Raw genomic sequence first — 19940 nt, 5'->3', positions numbered from 1 at the left:
ATAAGCTTTTAGTAAATAGTTCCAGTTTTAAGAGTCTCAGTAGAAGGTCATATTTATATTAGCATTTATTTTTCCCCCTACATGATGATTAATTCAATAAACATTTATTAGTTGTCATATGGAAGAGGACTCTACTAGTTTTTCTGTAAATAAAAAGAACAATTAATCTTCATGCTATCTAGGAGCTATAGTGACCACAGGAAAATAATAGTATAACATAAGGAAGAATAAAGTAGTTAATGCAGTAGAAGAAGTATAAAACTGTCCTGAGAGACTGAGAGAAGTTTTGGCTGAGGGTGTCAAAGAGTTCAAGCGGCACCTGGGTGGTTCAGTCTGTTAAGCATCTCTTTTTTTTTTTTTTTAATTTTTTTTTCAACGTTTATTTATTTTTTTGGGGACAGAGAGAGACAGAGCATGAACGGGGGAGGGGCAGAGAGAGAGGGAGACACAGAATCGGAAACAGGCTCCAGGCTCTGAGCCATCAGCCCAGAGCCTGACGCGGGGCTCGAACTCCCGGACCGCGAGATCGTAACCTGGCTGAAGTCGGACGCTTAACCGACTGCGCCACCCAGGCGCCCCTCTCTCTCTTTCAAAATAAATGAATAAACAATAAAAAAAAAAGTTCATGAAGGGGGTGATAATTAAACAAGGCATTGGAGGGTGAGTAGAATTTGGTAACTGTAGTTTGGGGAAAGAATATTACAGAGTAGAAGAATAGCAGGAATGAAGGCATAGAGGTAGGTAAGCATAGGCCTCTTCTGGGATGGATAGGTAGCTTCGTTTGTGTACAGCATCATTTCTGCAACTGGGGTCTCTGGATGTATTCTCAGAGGGCACGAGGTACAAGAAAATTTTAAAGCTTTATTTTCCTGTTGGTTAGAATATTAAAAATTATTTTACCAGTAATAATCTGTAACTAAAAGACATTTTTACTGATCAGAACATCAATTTCTTAAATTAGTGTTTCTTAAACTGGGGCCATAGGATGTGATCTTGAAACTCATTGAGAAATTTTTCCCCTTTAAAGAGGACCCATAGGGGCATCTGGGTGACTCAACCCATTAAACATTTGACTTCAGCTCAGGTCATGAGCTCATGGTTTGTGGGTTCAGGCCCCGCGTCAGGCTCTGTGCTGATAGCTCAGAGCCTGGAGCTGCTTCAGATTCTGTGTCTCCCTCTCTCTCTGCCCCTCCCCAGTTCACACTCTGTCTTTTTCTCTTTCTCAAAAATAAATAAAAATTAAACAAAATTTTTTAAAAAAGGATTCATAGATTACTCAAGTTTGGGAAACACTGGTCTACGGGATAAGGTATAAGAATGGGATATAAAGAGATGAGTTTAGAAAAGGTTATCCAGAATATGAGGGATCTTAGATGCCATCCTGTAGAATTGTGTTTTCCTCACTGGGCAGTTGGAAGCCACTTAGTTCTTAAGTGGCTCAGAGCAACAATAGGACCTGACCTGTATTGGGTAAACTCCTGATTTGAGGTATGTAGGATTGATTACAGAAGGGAGAGATAGTTGGTAGGAGACCAGGAAAGAAGACATGAGAGCCCAAATTGGAGTCATTCTTTTATTTGTTTATTCATTTATCAGTTTAGTTACTCGACAGAATTCACTGTGTGCCAAGCTCTTTTCTGGACATGGGGAATACAACAGAGAACGCTATAGACAAATGCTTGTCTCTTGGAGTTTACATTCTGGTTGGGGAAAGAGGCGGTAAGATAGATAAGTAAATAAAATGTATGTGTTACGGAGAAAAAATAAAGTAGGAAGGAAAGATTTGAAATGTCAAGGGAAGGATGGTGAAATCTCAGAAAGAATGGCCAAAAAAAAAAACAAAAACAAAAAAAAAATGCTTACTAGGAAGATAACTTTATGGGGTAAAAACCCAAAGAATGGACCATACATTATCTGGGGGCCAAGCATTCCAGGAAGAACAGCAAGTGTAAAGGGTAGGAAGGGAAGAATGTGCCTGCCTGGCAGGGAGGCTGGTGTGGCTGGAGCCATGTGAGATATGAGAGATTTCATGGGAAGAGTGACAGGAAATGATGAGACCAGCCTGGTTATGGAGTGGTGGGAGCATGAGACAGGGTTCTTTAAGACCTTAGCTTTTTCTGAGCTAGAAAACCATTGGTGGTTTTGAGTTGAGGAGAACCTTGGTCATAAGCTGCTCTGTTGAGAATAGACTGATGCTGAAGGTCAAGGGCAAGAATAAGAAAACCAGTTGGGGAACTGGTGCAATAAACCAGGTGAGAGATGATGGGTTTCTGTGGAAAGCTAGTCTTCATTTCCTATCCTTTTGAGTGAGGTTTTAACAGACGAGTTTCATTATTGTGTTTGAGATGTTCATAATTTTTCAAACATACGGGTTTTTTTTAAGCATCCACAGTTTTTAAGTACAAACTTCAGTAAACTTAACTTTAATGATGCATTCTTTCAAAAAGCCCATTAATATTTTTGTTAGCTTTTCTTCTGTAATGGGCCATCCATATTATTCTCTGTAGTCTTATTTCCCTTTATATCCTTTCCAGTTGTAAAATTCTAGGAATAATGAAGAGTTGACTCTCCATCTTGGTGAAGAAGATGATATGAAAAAGAAATAGAGCTCATAAAGAAATGTAAACAAAGAGAGATGAAAGAGAACTGCTAAAATAAAGAGTTCAGAGAGATTGAATCTTTCATAAAAAGAGGGTATAAATTGAATTTTCAGTCCTTATATGTTCATCTATAAAGAATGTAGGAATATTATCTCCTTAAAATGACACTTCGTTTTATGTCCATACAGTATTTCTTTTAAGCAGTAGTATTAACAATGCATATGCAGCTGTTAAAATGAAAATGCTACAATTAGACTATGTATTTTTGACTAGTAGGTTCAATAGATCACCACTTTTAAGCTTCAGTCTCCATTCTGATACACAGCAGGAAGGGGTAAAGACCTTTAACATGGATTTGACTTGCACTGAAAAGAGTATTTGGCCATCTATATTTTGTGCCCCTGTTTTACTTGGAGCTTTTTGAGTCTCAGACCCAGTCTTCAGGAATAGTGACCCTCCACCCTTGGCTTCCTATATCTTAGCTTCTGTAAGTCTCAAGACATGAAAATAGCAGCTTCTGACAAGCTCTTTTCTCAATCAGGATTTTTCTTACCACCTTCCTATTGGTGCTGTACCTCTCTGCATGGTATCAATATTTCTTTTATCTGCATAGTACCAATAAAAATTCAAGGAAATTATTTTGCCACTTCTATTAACGTCATGGATAAATAAGGAACTTAGAATAATCAACTATAAATCATGTCTTCTATGATTGGGAAGCAGATCATACAAAAAAATTATAGATGACATTGCTCTATAGCACTATATGATATTGCATGCCCAGTAAATAAAGATTTCTGGAAGGTGAACTTAAAGTAAGTTATATCTGCTGTTAATCATATGTTTATCTAGCAATTCCCTAACACATGCCATGTTATCTTCTAGTTCAGTATAGTTTTCATTAATATAAATAATAGATAACATTTACTAATGTGTGTTAGAAAGTTAAATAGTATGGTTCTAGTAAACATAGATTTTTTTTAAAGAAATATATTCTATTGTAAAATGCTTGTGGCTGGCAAAATTACATTTAAAATGACCAAAATGGCTGGCTCAGTTGGTGGAGTATGCGACTCTTAACCTCAGGGTTGTGGGATCAAGCCCCACATTGGGTGTAGAGATTACTTAAGAATAGAATAGAATAGAATAGAATAGAATAGAATAGAATAGAATAAAAAGAAATAACCATATCAGAAATATTGTTTATTAAATGGTTTTGTGATAATTACTTAGCTATCTGGGGACCAAAAAAAATGAAGAAAAGCCTTAAATCTCTGTCTTACCACTTAAGTAAATTCAAATTGGATCAAAAATTTAAATGTAAAAAAAAAAAAAATGAACCATAAAAGTGTTAGAACATGAGACTATTTTTCAATACTTCTTGCATGGGGAAGGCCTTCCTACACAAGTCCCAGAAGCCATAAAAGAAAGGCTTCATCTGGGACCTCATCAAAATAAAAAGCTTCTGCACAGCGAAGGAAACAATCAGCAAAACTAAAAGGCAACCGACGGAATGGGAGAAGATATTTGCAAATGACATATCAGGTAAAGGATTAGTATCCAAAATCTATGAAGAACTTGTCAAACTCAACATCCAAAAAACAAATAATCCAGTGAAGAAATGGGCAAAAGACATGAATAGATATTTCTCCAAAGAAGACATCCAGATGGCCAACCGACACATGAAAAAATGCTCAATATCGCTCATCATCAGGGAAATAAAAATCAAAACCACAATGAGATACTACCTTACACCTATCAGAATGGCTAACATTAACAACTCAGGGAACAACAGATGCAGAGAAAGAGGATCTCTTTTGCATTGTTGGTGGGAATGCAAGCTGGTGCAGCCACTCTGGAAAACAGTATGGAGGTTTCTCAAAAAACTAAAAATAGAACTACCCTACAACCCAGCAATTGCACTACTAGGCATTTACCCATGGGATACAGGTGTGCTGTTTCGAAAGGACACACGCACCCCCATGTTTACAGCAGCACTATTAACAATAGCCACAGTATGGAAAGAGCCCAAATGTCCATCGATGGATGAATGGATAAAGAAGATGTGGTGTATATATATACAATGGAGTATTACTTGGCAATCAAAAAGAATGAAATCTTGCCATTTGCAATTGTGTGGATGGAACCAGAGGGTATTATGCTAAGTGAAATTAGTCAGAGAAAGACAAAAATCATGTGACTTCACTCATATGAGGACGTTAAGAGACAAAACAGATGAACATAAGGGAAGGGAAACAAAAATAATATAAAAACAGGGAGGGGGACAAAAGAGACTCTTAAATATGGAGAATAAACTGAGGGTTACTGGAGGGGTAGTGGGAGGGGAGATGGGCTAAATGGGTAAGGGGCACTAAGGAATCTACTCCTGAAATCATTGTTTCACTATATGCTAACTAATTTGGATGTAAATTTAAAAAAATAAAAAATAAAACAAGTTAAAAAAAGATTCCGATGTGAGGAAAAAAAAGGCTTCATACATCTGACCACATAAAAATTTATATTATCTTCATGATTAAATATACTACAAAACAAAGTCACAAGTTAAAAACTGGGGAATATTTGCAACAATAAATTTGTTGAATTTTAGTTGAAAAGAATTCCTTCAAATAAAATAACTTAGTAGAAAAATGAGTGACAGGTATGAGTGAGCAATTACAGATATTGAAATACAGATGACGTAAACTTAGGGGAAGATGTTAAGCTCTCTGTCATAATTAAAGAAATGAAAATTAAAACAGCAAGTAGATGTCTTTTTATTGGCAAAGATGAAAAAGTGTGATGACATGGTATGTTGCTCAGGGTAGGGAAAAACAGGCACCACTGATGTGCGAGTAGTTTGGGGCATTCCTATTTGGAGGGTATTTTGACAGTATTTAGTAGATTCAAAATGCAATTGTCCTTTAACCCAATATTTGCACTTCTAAAAAATTAGCCCACATATAAAGCTCTACCAGTTTGCAAGGATAAGCATGTTTATGCAGCTTGGCTTGTAATAGTAGATGACTGGTCAGAAGGGCAGTGTCTTCAAAAGAGGATTGGTTATGGTGAAGTGTATGATGGAATAGTATGCAGCTGTGAAAAGGAAGTGAAAGTTCTGTTAAGTGCTGAACAGAAATGTTTCCAAGATATAGTGTCAAGGTTTTTTTTAAATGCAAAGTTTACATATTATGTAACATGTTATGTTTAAAATGTTCCTACTTAGAAAAAAGTGGGAGGGATGTATGTGCCAGTGTTTGGCAAGGAACTGTTTTTGAAAGAAACCATTATATTGTTTCTGAGAAAGATGTCTGGGGAACTAGAAGTCTGGAGTTGAGGGGAGATTTACTTTTTTTTTTTTTTTTTGGTACTCTTTCCTATTCTTGGAAATATTTTTACCATGTGCATATATTACCTTTTTGACTGAAGACACTAGTTAAGTGAAACTAAAATGACCATGTTAGAGTTTTAGTAACAAGAATAAGAGAAGGAAAGGCAAAGAAGGGTTATATGCAGATTTCCCCAGTATAGAAATAGAAACCTTTCCGTGTAAAAATGAACAGTTGATAGATTTCAGGATTAAGACTCTTCTCTGTAAAATACATTAAGATTCAGATTTCCCTAGGTCAGTGTTTTTTAAAAGTATGGTTTACAGACTACCTACTTATTAAAAATGCAGATCCCTGGGCCCCACTGTAGTTCCACTGATGTGGTCTCTGGAATGAATCTCCAGAATCAACAGTTTGAACACGCTCCTTTAGTTAATTTTATGTTCATTTAAGTTTCAGAACTACTCCCTAAGTTCTAGCATCCTCACTTTAAATGATTAAGCACATTGCATTGTGCTTGCCCATCCTGCAGTATAATCACGTAATATATTTAATGTCTTGAAGCAGATTAAGATTTAGCCTTTATTCAATAATTTTATTTGCCCCAGTTTGACTCTTAAGCCTCCAGCGGTCAAGTTTCACTACTGTTTCTGCATGGTGGTAATATGGGCTCTGGATGAGGGAGATTGGTAGGCAAAGATAACTCATCTTCATTAGCAGTTAACAGGATAAAAAAATAGAAAGCTGTGGATAATACTTTTTCCTCTTTTGGTTATCTTTAGGATATGGTGATTTTTGAGACATTTCTTCCAAGGGCCCATTCAGTATCTTATATGAATATTTTTATTTACTTTGTTTAGGTTAAACATAATATACGTATAGAAAAGTACATAAATATATATGTACACTTTAGGGAAATAATCATAAAACAGGCAGCCATGTACCCATTACCTAAGTTAGAATTCTAGAATTCCCCATGGGCCCCTCCCTCATCATACCCCTCTCCTTCCCTACTTTACATAATCATAATCACACATGTTGATAGGATTCCCAGAGTAGGCTGAGTTGAAAGTTATGAGGAATATATTCAGAGTCTGTTGTAAATCCCAATTTTTTTCTTTTGAATAAAGATTTGCCCTAGATTTTTTTTCTCTTAATGTCAAAAGGAACAAACAATTAAAATATTATTTTATCTGCAACAAAATCATTATAGGAACAAAATAGGCCAGTAGTAGATGTTGGTAATAATTTAACATAATTAAAAACCTATAAGTCAGTAGGTTATTAAACAAATCATATTTTATTAAGTAGGTTTATCTAATATGTGTTTGGGAAAATCAGTTACTTATTTGGTTACCTTACATACATCAAAATACATTCCAGATGGAATGATGAGCTGCGTATTTAACAGGGAGACAGTATCAGGGAAAATTAATCTTATCTCTAAAGAGATTTCTTTTTTCCAAGCATAAAAACCATGAAAAAGATCACAAAGGGAAAGATTTATAGGTTTGACTACATAAACATTTGAACCTTTATGCTTCAAAACAAATCAAAGTTAAAACGCAAACTGGGAAAAATATGTGTTGCAAGTATGATAGATAACCGATAGAATAATATAAAAATATATAAGCAATTTAGGAGGGTGAATGGAAAAACAGATACAGTAGACATAAATAACAAATGTTGGTTTCCAGATTTCATCCTTTAAATTCATAATTCAACAGTCAACATTTATTGACAGCCTATGCATTAGTAAGGTATAAAAAGCTAAGCTATATAATAAAGATACCAAAAATACACAGACTCAATGAGATAGAACTTTATTTTTCTCTGGAAAAAAAAAAAAGCAGTCTAAAAGATAGTGGATTGTTTGAGATTTGCTCAAAGCAGGTAGGCAGCTCTGTTCCACAAGGCCCTCCAAGGACCCAAGTTTCTTTTCTGTTGTTGCTGTAACATCCCCTAGAGGGATGTCCTCATCCAAGTGGTTGAAGTCGGCTCATAGTCATACTCTCATTCTAGCCCACAGGAAGGGGAAGTAGGACATCCAGGGCAATGACTACATCTTTAGGTGATGACGAAGAGGTTGTATATGTCATTTGTACTCACGTCCCATTGTAGACTTAGTCACATGGCCACCCCTGTCTTAAAACAGATTAAAGCCCTTCTGTAAGAGAGTCTAGAAATACAGCTCAGCAGCCATGTACCCAGTTAAAATGCAGGTAAATAATGTAGATAAATATATAAAACATTCACTCAAAATGAGAAAGATTGCAATACACCAGTAGGGAAAAAAGACCAGTAATCAAAAAAGAAATGCAGATTAAAATGAGGAGATGCCTTTCGGCCTTACCAAGTGTAGTAGGCAGAATAATGCCCCCAGCCCCAAAGGATACCCATGCTCTCATCTCTGAAACCTATGAATATGTTATGTTACATGGTGAGGGAATGCTTTGGTTGCAGATGGAATTAAGTTTGCTAATCAGCTAACCTTAAAATAAGGAGCTTATCCTGAGTTATTCATGTGGGCTCAGTGTAATCACAAAAGTCCTTAAAAGAGACTGAAGAGGAAGTCAGAGATATGCAGCCTGAGAGGACTCAAATCTCTGTTGCTAGCTTTGAAAACAGGAAGGGGGCCTCTAGAAACCGGAAAAGGCAAGGAAACTGATTATTCTCTAGAGCCTCTATAAAGGAACATAGCCATGCTGACACCTTGATTTTGGCCCAGTGAGACCCATGTTGGATTCTGATTTACAGAGCTGTAAGATAGTAAATTTGTGTTGTTTTAAAGCCACAAGTTTTATGGTAATTTGTTACAAGAGCATTAGAAAACTAAACACCAAGTTATTTGTGTGTATGTGTGTGTGTGTGTTCTTAATAGTGACACTCAATGCTGGTGACACTTAATGCTGGTGAGACAAACATCAATCACAACTAATGGGGATATAAATTACTACATATCCTTCTGAAAACAATTTGGGAGTATGTTTCATAAAACCTAAAATGTTCATATCCTTTGACTTATTGACCCTAAAGAAGTAATTTGGGAAGTAGCAAATATTTACATACAAAGATTGTCACAACAGCATTATTAATATTAGCAAGTAAGTAGCAAACATTAGGAAAATGGTTAAATAAGTTTTGTATATCTGCATAGTAAACTGTCATGCTGTTATGATTACCAAGAATCTTTAATGAGAAGATGCTTATGACAGACTATGAAGTTAAAATGACTTAGTGGATAAAACTGTATATTCAGTATGGTTTTTGTGGTTACCTATGCTTAAGTATTGAGAGATGCATTGGGGCGGAGCGGGGGGTGGGGGGGAGAACTGAAAGAAAAAAATAAGCTCCTGGGTGGCTTAGTCAGTTAAGTGTCCATCTTTGACTCAGGTCATGATCTCACAGTTTGTGGATTCAAGCCCTGCATTGGTCTCCATCCTGACAGCTCAGAGCCTAGAGCCTGCTTTGGATTCTGTGTCTCCCTCTCTCTCTGCCCCTCCCCCACTTGCACTCTCTTTCTCTCGAAAATAAATAAACATTAACATAAAATTTGTTTTAAATACATTAGTATGGTTGTCTGGGCTATGTAATTGAGTTAGTGAACTTAATTTTTTTCTTTTTTCTTTTTTTTTGGGGGGGGGTGTTTTTTATTTTATTTTTAAGAGAGAGAGAGAAAGAGAGAGTGTGAGCAGGGGAGGAGCAGAGAGAGAGAGGGGGACACAGGATCCGAAGCAGGCTCCAGGCTCCAAGCTGTCAGCACAGAGCCCAATGCGGGGCTCAAACTCACAAACTGCTAGATCATGGCCTGAGCCGAAGCCGAATGCTTAACCAACTGAACCACCTAGGGGCCCCTGAAATAGATTTTCTTAAAACTGAAGACTGCAACAGCAGTCTTTAGAAGGCTTATTCCTTTCCACCATCAACTCTTTCTTCCTTTCTTCCTTTTTTCAGTAATTAATTCATGACATCTCTGACCCTTTTTTTGCCCTATATTTTCTTGGACTAAATAAAGGAAAACTATTTCTAGCACTCTGCCATTTTCAAAATCCATGAAATTCTATAACACACCAGTTTACTCTGATGCAGGATGATTAGGAATTGGGAGAAAGTTTTTGAAACATTGGCATATTGAGTCTTAGAAGTAAATATTGTTGTCAATTCTAAATTATTTTGTATTAAAAATACGTAGAGTTAAAGTTAAGAATGCTGGACTTACACTGAGGAAGTATCTACTGTGTTTCTAAACCAATTTTCTATCTATTTTCTATCTTCTAAACCAATTATCACTACTGCTAGTTGTAATAGATTTCTAAAGTAGATATATGCACAGAGAAAAAATATGCTGGCTACTTGCATGCCTTTGGATCTGAGAACCTTGAGTTATCTTAACAATCAATGATTTTTATTAATAATGTTAAGAGAACTTTGAGAATGAGACCATGTTGGAAGAGTAGAGAGATTTGTAGACTGATTAAGTCAGATTTTATATTATTTTCCAGTCCTGGCTTAGCCATTAGCTAGTTATATGACTTTGGAGCTTCCCCCAATACTTTTTGGAGAAAAGAAAGTTATAAAATTATAAGTATGATTTTAAATGTATTAGCCTCTCTGGAACTCAATTTTTATATCTGTAAAATGCAGAGGTGGGTTATCTAGATGAGGTTTGAAGTCTCTTCCAGCTATAAAAATTCGAATTCTAAAACATATTCTAAATAGAAAATAGTTGAGGAATCCCAAGTATTTGTTCCAGGATGTCAGAAAGCAAAAGGTTAGGATACCAGAATATCATTAAATACAAACTAAAATGTCAAGTACATTAGAAAACCATGAGCTGTGGATCTTCAGTTTGAACTTTAGCTCTTGGCATTTGTTTGAAAAGCTGTAGTATAGTGAATGATATGAAATGGAATGTGGCTGTGTGCAAATGCCATCCCACGTGCCACTGAGGCCTGGGCGGCAGGGGGTGGGGGGGTTTGGGGGAGATGGGGTTTGCTCTTTGAGGGCTGAAGGTGAAGGTGCACAGGGCAAGAGCAGGATTTTGTGAGGCTGTCTGTAGTTCCCTTCCCCATACCCCTTCCCTCCTGTCCCCCACCCCCCAGGCCTACCAAAGGCTAGCAACCCTCAGGAGTTCTGACACTAGTGGGCAGCACCTGGTTTTCCTACTCTCTACCATCTAGTTCTGCTGCTGCTGGAGAAAACTCCAGGTCTTTAATTATCCTCTCAGCCTGTTAGGGAAATCACTCTCTCACCCATTTTGCCACCTGACTTGTGAGGATGAGACAAACTTGGCCTCAGAAGTAGGCAGAAGCTAGGTAGCAGGAAAAAAGGTGAAAAAGGGGGAAAAAGAGCATTGGGGAAAGGTGAGAGGGAATAAATCAAGGAATCAGAGGAGACTGGGATGAAGAAAGGGGGCAGCACACCTGCCTTTGGCAGATCTGTCACATCTTGGCCTGCAGAGTTCGAGACTTGCATTCCCCTAACAGTGAATGTGTACTGGCCACTATCAGGTGTGAAGTTTCAGGTGAGGAGGCAAGAGTTAAAGCCCGTGAGTTACTGAGTCAACTGTCTGGAGAGCTCCCTTTCTGCTGCACAGCTTGTTGCCCAGGAGCTGCCTCCATACTAACTTCTCTCCACCTTTCCCGGGTCTACCTCACTTGCATTGACCATGCGTTTACCACCCTCAGTGTAGTATTGGTTTTGTTTGTTTGTTTGTTTGTTTGTTTTGTTTTTTTAAGTTTTATTGCCAGAATATTTGTTAATCATCTTGGTTTTTGTATCACTGGATTTAAATTTTTTAAAATGGATCTGATGTATGTGTCTAGGTAACTGAGAGTTTTGCAATGCAAGTAGTATATTTCAGCAACGCCACTTCCCTGTACCTGAGTCAGTCTGTGTTCTACTAGAGAGCATCCACACTTTGTGAGACACTGTGGCAAATTTAGAAGCCATGGTCCTTATCTGCAAGGAACTTTAACTTGCAAAACAAAACTGAAGTATATAATGATGACACAGAAAAATTGACATTAAATTATGGGATCTGCTCATCCTTTTACTGAAGATTGTGAATCACTCCTCTTGACAGTCAGCCCAGATCAATAGGTATTAATTTCTGAAAGCCAGCTGCTTTCACGAGTGCTAAAAAGCATTAGGACAATCACAGTGAGTTGCATTTGCCTTTCAGTATGTGAAGGCAATGGAGACTTTTTGGTCCAGACAATTCGTTTAGGCTTGGGTGTTTTTTTCTTGTCACTTTGCCAAGCTTATATACCTAATTTTTGTTCTGGCATCTAACGACTAGCGCCGTCTAAATCCAAATTTCCATTTCCTCACAAGTGTTAACTTCATCCTCAACATTCTGCTGAAACAGCTCTACTCAGATCATGAATGACCTCCATGTTGCCGAATCTAATGGTTACATTTCAGATACCAAATGATCTTTCTGTTTAACTTGACCTGATCTGTTTAACCTGATCTGTTGAACTTGATGAGTCAACCACTCATCCTCATCTCAAACCCTCCTCTCCTTAGTTGCTGCTGTACCGTTCTTTCACCTTTTTTTTTCTACCTCTGTAATTGCTCCTTCTTAGTTGTCTTTCTAGACTCTTTTTCCTGTATTTAAAAAATATTGGTGGGGTGCCCAGGTGGCCCAGTTGGTTAAGCGTCCGACTTTGGCTCAGGTCATGATCTCACGGTTGGTGGTTTCGAGCCCTGCACTGGGCTCTGTGCTGACAGCTTGGAGCCTGGAGCCTGCTTCGGCTTCTGTGTCTCCCTCTCTGTCTTCCCTCCTCCCCCGCTTGTGCTTTCTCCCCCCAAAAACATAATATATATATATATATATATATATATATATATATATATATATATATATATATGTTGCTATTCACCAGTGTTTGTTCCCCAACCCCAATATATAGCTCCTAGCTCAGATCTCTTTTTTTAGCTTCTGATGTATATTGAATCACTTATTGTACATATTTATGGACCTAAATATGCCTTCCCAATATGCAGGCATCTCCCTATAGCCACATCTATTATATGGCTAAGAACAGTCCTCCAAACCATCCCCTGTTCTATATCCCCACTGTTGTTGGGGACTTGTATTCTAGAGTCCCTCAGGGCATGGCACTTACTAAAATAACTCTTGTCCTGCAATATTAAGATTTTCATATTTGCCTGACACTGTTTTCTGGGGGTGGCCAGTACTGCCAAAGGGTCCTTGCCCTGGGCTCCTTGCCTGAAAGTTACCACTCTGGCTTTCCTTCAGCTTTACTATTCCCTATGTGCTGAGGAGTCTGTAGGGCCAGGGGGATGTGCCCACCCTTCTCATCACAGTCTAGCTACACAAGACCCCAGATGTGCCAGCAACAGGCCTTTTTCTCAGGTCTGTTCTTCCAAGAGTGGACCCCATACTTGGTATGTACTCCCCAGGCTCAAGGGGTTGCCAAGGAGCAGCTGTTTGGAAGACAAAGCTTGGAGTCTGACTTTCAGGTCCACGTGCATACATGCAATGATATTGTCAGACCAGAGCCAGAGGTCAGAAGAGAAGGAAGATATTGAGGGACCTCCATTAGTACTCTTCTCACAGGCCCCACAGCATTAAAGGCGGGACTAATTATTGCCTTCTTTTTCTTTATATTCCTGGTACAGTGCTGATAGGTGACACTTAAACTACTCCTAAGGATTTGAAGGGCAAGGGCTTTAGCTTTGTAATTTCATATTCCCATCACAATGCCTACCCAGTACATACACTCAGTACATGTTTGTTGAACAAATTAAATAACATAGCTTGTATTGAACCGTTTATAAATTATTTCATCTTCTTTATTGTCATTGAATAGAGTTTATTGTAATATTTGTATGATTTTAGTCTTATGGCCACCTGTTTTCAGAAAAAACATACCTCTAATTTTGCATTACCATTAAAATGGGAAAACTAGATTTTAGATATACAGTGAATTTTATTTATTTATTTTTTTAATTTTTTTTTCAACGTTTATTTATTTTTGGGACAGAGAGAGACAGAGCATGAACGGGGGAGGGGCAGAGAGAGAGGGAGACACAGAATCGGAAACAGGCTCCAGGCTCTGAGCCATCAGCCCGGAGCCTGACGCGGGGCTCGAACTCACGGACCGCGAGATCGTGACCTGGCTGAAGTCGGATGCTTAACCGACTGCGCCACCCAGGCACCCCTTTAAATATATTTTTAGGGGTGCCAGGATCGTGAGACTGAGCCCCGTGTCCATGCTCAGCATAGAGCCTGCTTAAGATTCTCTCTCCCTCTTCCCCTGTCCCCTACTTGCATATGTGTTCTCTCTCTGTCTCTAAAATAAATAAAATATTATATATATATATATATATATATACACACACACACACACACACACATATATATATTTTATGGACTAATTTCATAAAATAGGGTAAGTTAATGATAGGTACAGAAAACAGTGTCAGGCAAATATGAAAATCTTAATATTGCAGGACAACAGTTATTTTAGTAACTGCCATGCCCTGAGGGACTCTAGAATACAAATGTGAAAAAGAATAAGACTGTGCTCTGGAAAACACAAAGAATTTGGCAAGAGTAGGGTCTAGATTTCCCTGTCAAGTTTCCCATGAATTCAGGAGTTAACCCAAAATCCTGTGGGTCCAGTTCTCCTTATTGAGTTCATTTGTAAGGAATGTGTTTGTGCATTATGACTTTTAATGCAAAATGCACATAACTACTACAGTAATTTTTTTAAGTTTATTTATTTTGAGAGAGAGAATGTGTGCCGAGAAGGAGCAGAGAGAGAGAGAGAGAGAGAGAGAGAGAGAGAGAGAGAGAGAATCCCAAGCACAGAGCCCAGCATGTGGCTCAAATCCATGAACCATGAAATCATGATATGAGCCAAAATCAAGAGTCAGATGCTCAACCGACTGAGCCACTCAGGTGCCCCTAGAATAAATTTTAAACACCAAGTTAGCATGTTTTGATTCCCAAGGTGATTTTTTCACTCTGGCAATTCATGTTTTAGGTTGGCCCCCCAAGTTCAGTGGCCTTGTAGACTTAGAACCCATCTGAAATGTCCCTAGTGCTGATATACCTGTTTTGGATACTATTTTTATCACAAGCTTGCACCTTGTATGACTTATGTTTGCTGCTTAAAAAATAGTCTATTTGTGATTCCAATGAGAGGTAACACATAGTTAAACCATGGCAATAAGCTGAGTTTTATGCCTTAATTCTCTCAGGATTCATAGTGTTTTATCATGTTTTGTTTTTTGTTTTGTTAACAGATTGTTTTTTCCATGTTCGCATTCTACTCTTAACATTTTTAGGCACAATAAAATTTACTTATTCCAGCCCTTCTCCTTCTAGATGAGATGAGCCTTTCAGGAACATGTCTTTAGGTATTAAATATCAAAGCGGTTACTCTATGAGTCATCATGCACTGTCTGTTGTGCCACCACGAATCACGAATAAAACCACTCAGTGATAATTGTTTCAAAGTATTTCTAGATGAAATTGCTCTGTTATAGCTTGGGACCCACTGGTGTTTGGAGTAGGTATTCAGTTTCATAAACAGTGTAAATTGTTTTTGTCATCTAGAAAATAGTTCCCCTTTCACAAGAAGATTTTAAAATGTCTTCGGTCTTCTTAATTTAGTAGTAGTAATGATGCCTAGGGCTATTTTTGTCTTCAAATAATTTTTCCAACATTTTCAAAAATTTGAGCAGACCTAATTCACATATTTCACTTCCCACTCACTTATGCCTCTACATTAGGGCCCTACCTCTCTCCCATATGCCTGTTTATTATTTCCTTCTATATTCAAAAAACTTTTTCTAAGTCTCTTAAGGTGGCAGTTATTTTTTAAAAAAAGGATTTGGTGTCCTCTTGGTGATTGAATAGCAAAACAGGGGGAAAAAGTGTCACATGTGTATCACAAATACTGTTCCTTCCCCTTCCTCTACCTCCAAGGCAGAAGAGGTTGACTTGCCTCCCTTTCTTGCATATGCTTTTTGGACTTCTGGCTTCTCTTCTCCTTCAAGGCTACTCTTGAATGTGAATGTGTATGTTGGGAATTGGAGGAGCAATGGGAGTAGAGGCTTTGACAAGGAATAGGATAGAGCACTAAATAGAATATTGAGAAAAGATGAGCAAGAGAACGAATGGAATAGAAACAAGAAACTACTTTTTTACTAACCCTTACAGTTAAAGCCACAGAGTATTAGAACTGGGGGGGGGGGGAGGGGGTGTCGTACTCCTGTGATTACAGTAGCTTAACCTTAACAGATGCTCAATAAATGGATATTGAATTTAGACTGATCTCATTTTATGTGAGAAGAAATGGAATTGCGCCAAGATGTATTGCCCAGAACCATTCAACTAGTTAGTTGCAGAGCTGGGCCAGAACCTAAGTCCTCCAGTTTCTCAACCAGTTCCTTTTCTATTAGAAGCTACTATAATGACTGTTTTTGTTTATTTTTGTTTTTTGTTTTTGTTTTTACTCCTATCACCTGACACAGGGTAGGCATGAAATGTTTTATAGCATTTTATTATTTTTTTTCATCACCCCGCCCCCCCCCCCTTCCTTCCCCTCTGGTAACCATCAATTTGTTCTCTGTGGTTAAAAGTCTTTTTCTTGGTTTGTCTCTCTCTCTCTTTTTTTTTCCTTTGCTCGTTTGTTTTGTTTCTTAAATTCCACATATGAGTGAGATCATATGGTATTTGTCTTTCTCTGACTTATTTCATTTAACATTATACTTTCTAGCTCTATCCATGTCATTGCAAATGGCAAGATTTCGTTCTTTTTTATGGCTGAGTAATATTCCATTGTACTTTTTTTTTTTTTATGTTCATTTATTTTTGAGACACATAGAGAGATATAGAGCACAAACCAGGGAGGGGCAGAGAGAGAAGGAGACACAGAATCCAAAGCAGACTCCAGGCTCTGAGCTGTCAGCACAGAGCCCAATGTGGGGCTTGAACTCACAAGCCGTGAGATCATGACCTGAGCCAAAGACAGATGCTTAACAGACTGAGCCACCCAGGTGCCCCTCCATTGTACTTTTTTTTTTAATTTTTTTTTTAATGTTTATTTATTTTTGAGACAGAGAGAGAGCATGAATGGGGGAGGGTCAGAGAGAGAGGAAGACACAGAATCTGAAGCAGGCTCCAGGCTCTGAACTATCAGCACAGAGCCTGACGTGGGGCTCAAACTCACGGACCGTGAGATCATGACCTAAGCCAAAGTCGGACGCTTAACCGACTGAGCCACTCAGGCGCCCCCATTGTACTTTTTTAATATCATTTTAGTTTAAGAAATGTTGAATACACCTGTATAATTTTTTTGAATGGCTGGTGGCACTTACTAGGTCTGTTTATGAATGGCAGTCTAGTAGAAAGAATAAGGATTTGGGAGTCAAACTAGGTCCAAATCTCTGCTTTGCCTGTTAGCACTTGGGCAAGTGTCTTAATCTTTCTAAACAGAGGCTTTAACATCTCAGCAAATAGAGATAATAATAGCTACCACATGGTGTTGTTATAATAAATGAAATAAGGTTATTTGGAGTATTTAGTTTGGTATGTGGCATAAATCAAAGGCTTCAGTAAATATTTGTAAAACGAGTAAGGGGTAAGTATTACTGTATTGATCTCACTCCTGGGGAGTCAACATACTTTACCTTTCAGATGTGTTCTGTTCTTTACAGACATGTATCCTTGTTGCCATAGTTAAACTGAAGTTTAGCTAACTTCTTTTTGTGTAGAAATGTCCACTTCAGCTACCTCACAACCTTTTAATTTTTTTTTAATTCCAGATTAATCCATGGAGGACAGTTGTTAAATGGATTGGCAGGTCCAACGGTAATGAATGCAGCTCCATTTCTCTCTACGACGTGGTTTTCTGCAGATGAACGGGCCACTGCCACAGCCATTGCATCAATGCTCAGTTATCTTGGTGGAGCATGTGCATTTTTAGTTGGGCCACTTGTTGTTCCAGCCCCCAATGGAACATCACCTCTTCTTGCTTCAGAGACTAGCAGGACCCACATTAAAGATCTCATAGAGACTGTATTATATGCAGGTATTTTAAAGTTTATTTTCTTCCCGCTCTACTTTGTCTTTTATCCCAGTAATCTTCACTCCACTCTGTACACCAGATCACTTCCTACGAAATACTTAGGAGTTCCAAAACATACATATACACGCATGTTTTTCTTGTCATGTAATATGGAGATGCCTATTTAAAACTTGCCCTTTCTAAGAAGTTATTAAGTTTAAAATGTATTATTGCTACATGGAAGTTTATTCCTTAATTTTTCTCTTCCCATCTGTTTACAATTAAGCACTGTATAACACATTGTCTAGTGTCTTTTCTAGATATCTTATCAGAATATAAAATTACTGGTAGCTGGCAAGCCCATTTTCTCCCTTGCCATTGCCCTGCTCTTCTCTGACCTGGTATACATAGGTCACCCACAGTTTATTCTCTTCTCCACTTCCTATTCTCTGTATGTTGGTCTATTAATAAGGGGTATTGACCTTTCCAAAACATCTTCTTGGTCCTTTCTTTTTATTTCTAGAATCAAGTTCTAGTCTGCTCTTCTATTACAGTCTCTTAACAGATCTCCTTAAATACATCTCCCTCGCTGTATGCCTATTTGTTATTTTCTTCTGCATTCAGAAAACTTTTTATAAGTTTTACTATATACTCAGCACTGTGCTAAGCACTGAGAATTGGTAAGGTCACTGATAAGACAGTTGCAGTACAAATAGACATACAGAGCCTGAGAAGCCTAACCTACCTGAGATTGGAGGGAACTTGAGGAGTCAGGGAAGGCTTCACCAAGACTGTGATAATTAAACAAAGTTCAGAATTTCATAGGAGTTCAGCAAGTGTTCCAGTGAGGTAGGGTATTCCGTATAGAAGGAATAACCACTGCAAAGGCAGATACGGTATGAGAGAACTCAATATGTCCAGAGAACTGCACATAATTTAATATGGCTGAAGTAGTGTAAATATGTGTCTTTGCATATAGGTAACAAGTGGCAGAAAATGAGGCTAGAAGGATAAGGAACTATATTATGATGAACTTTTTATTAATTTATTCACTTATTAAGTGAACAGATATATTTTGACCTCCTATATAACTGTCCCTGTGCTAGGCACTGAGGTAGACATGATTCCTGCTCTCACAGAACTTATAGTGTCCCAAAGGAACAGACAGGTAAACAGCTGTAAAATAGGGTAGTAAGTGCTATAAATGAAGGCTGACAATTGTTCTGAGACCTCAGAGGAGGAGGACCTAACCTAGATTTTAAAGGTCAAGTAGAGCTTCCTGATGATGCAGCACCTAAGCTGGAGCCTGAAGGATGATAGGGAGTTAGCCAAATACAGTGGGCAGGAGGAACAATATACTAGAAAGAGAGAGAGAGAGAGAGAGAGAGCCATGGAGGAGAAGCCCAGTAAGGGGTGAGAACCTGCTATATTCAAGCAACTCAAAGCCCAGAGTGGCTTAGACTCGGTGAGAGTAGTGACAGATAAAGCTAGAGAGGTAAGCCAGGCCATACGAGCCTTCTAAGCAGGGCTAAAGGGTTTGAAATTCACTATATTGTAGGCAAACGCCACACTCTGAAGGATTTTACATTAGAGAGTTATGCAGTGATATTTACATTTCAAAATATGTTTTAGAGGGAATAAAACAAAAGCAGAGGTTGCGGTATATATAAAGTATTTAATCCCCCCCCCCACCTTAAACAACTCCTTTTAAAGAAAAAAAATTGAAATTAAAAAAAAAATTTTAATGTTTATTTCTGAGAGAGAGAGAAAGAGAGAGAGCATGAGCAGGTGAAGGTCAGAGAGAGAGAGGGAAACAATCCAAAGCAGGCTTCAGGCTCTGAGCTGTCAGCACAGAGCCTGACGCGGGGCTCGAACTCGTGAACCGTGAGATCATGACCTGAACCGAAACTAAGAGTCAGATGCTTAACCAACTTAACCAGTCAGGAGCCCTAAAAACTTTTGTG

General features: G+C 38.1%; 1 protein-coding gene across 1 annotated transcript in view; it reads left to right on the top strand.

Moving 5' to 3' along the window:
- Positions 1-19940, top strand: part of SLC49A4 (solute carrier family 49 member 4) — an 86037-nt gene that overhangs the window by 8873 nt on the left and 57224 nt on the right. The window contains exon 3 of the mRNA XM_030330541.1: positions 17735-18000. Coding sequence (XP_030186401.1) covers positions 17735-18000 — 266 coding nt within the window. The remainder of the gene's footprint in view (positions 1-17734; positions 18001-19940) is intronic.

The sequence above is a fragment of the Lynx canadensis genome, chromosome C2, assembly GCF_007474595.2.
Source record: "Lynx canadensis isolate LIC74 chromosome C2, mLynCan4.pri.v2, whole genome shotgun sequence".
Lineage (NCBI taxonomy): Eukaryota > Metazoa > Chordata > Mammalia > Carnivora > Felidae > Lynx > Lynx canadensis.
Note: the sequence above shows the minus strand (reverse complement) of the source record. Positions and strands in the feature narration are given on the sequence as shown.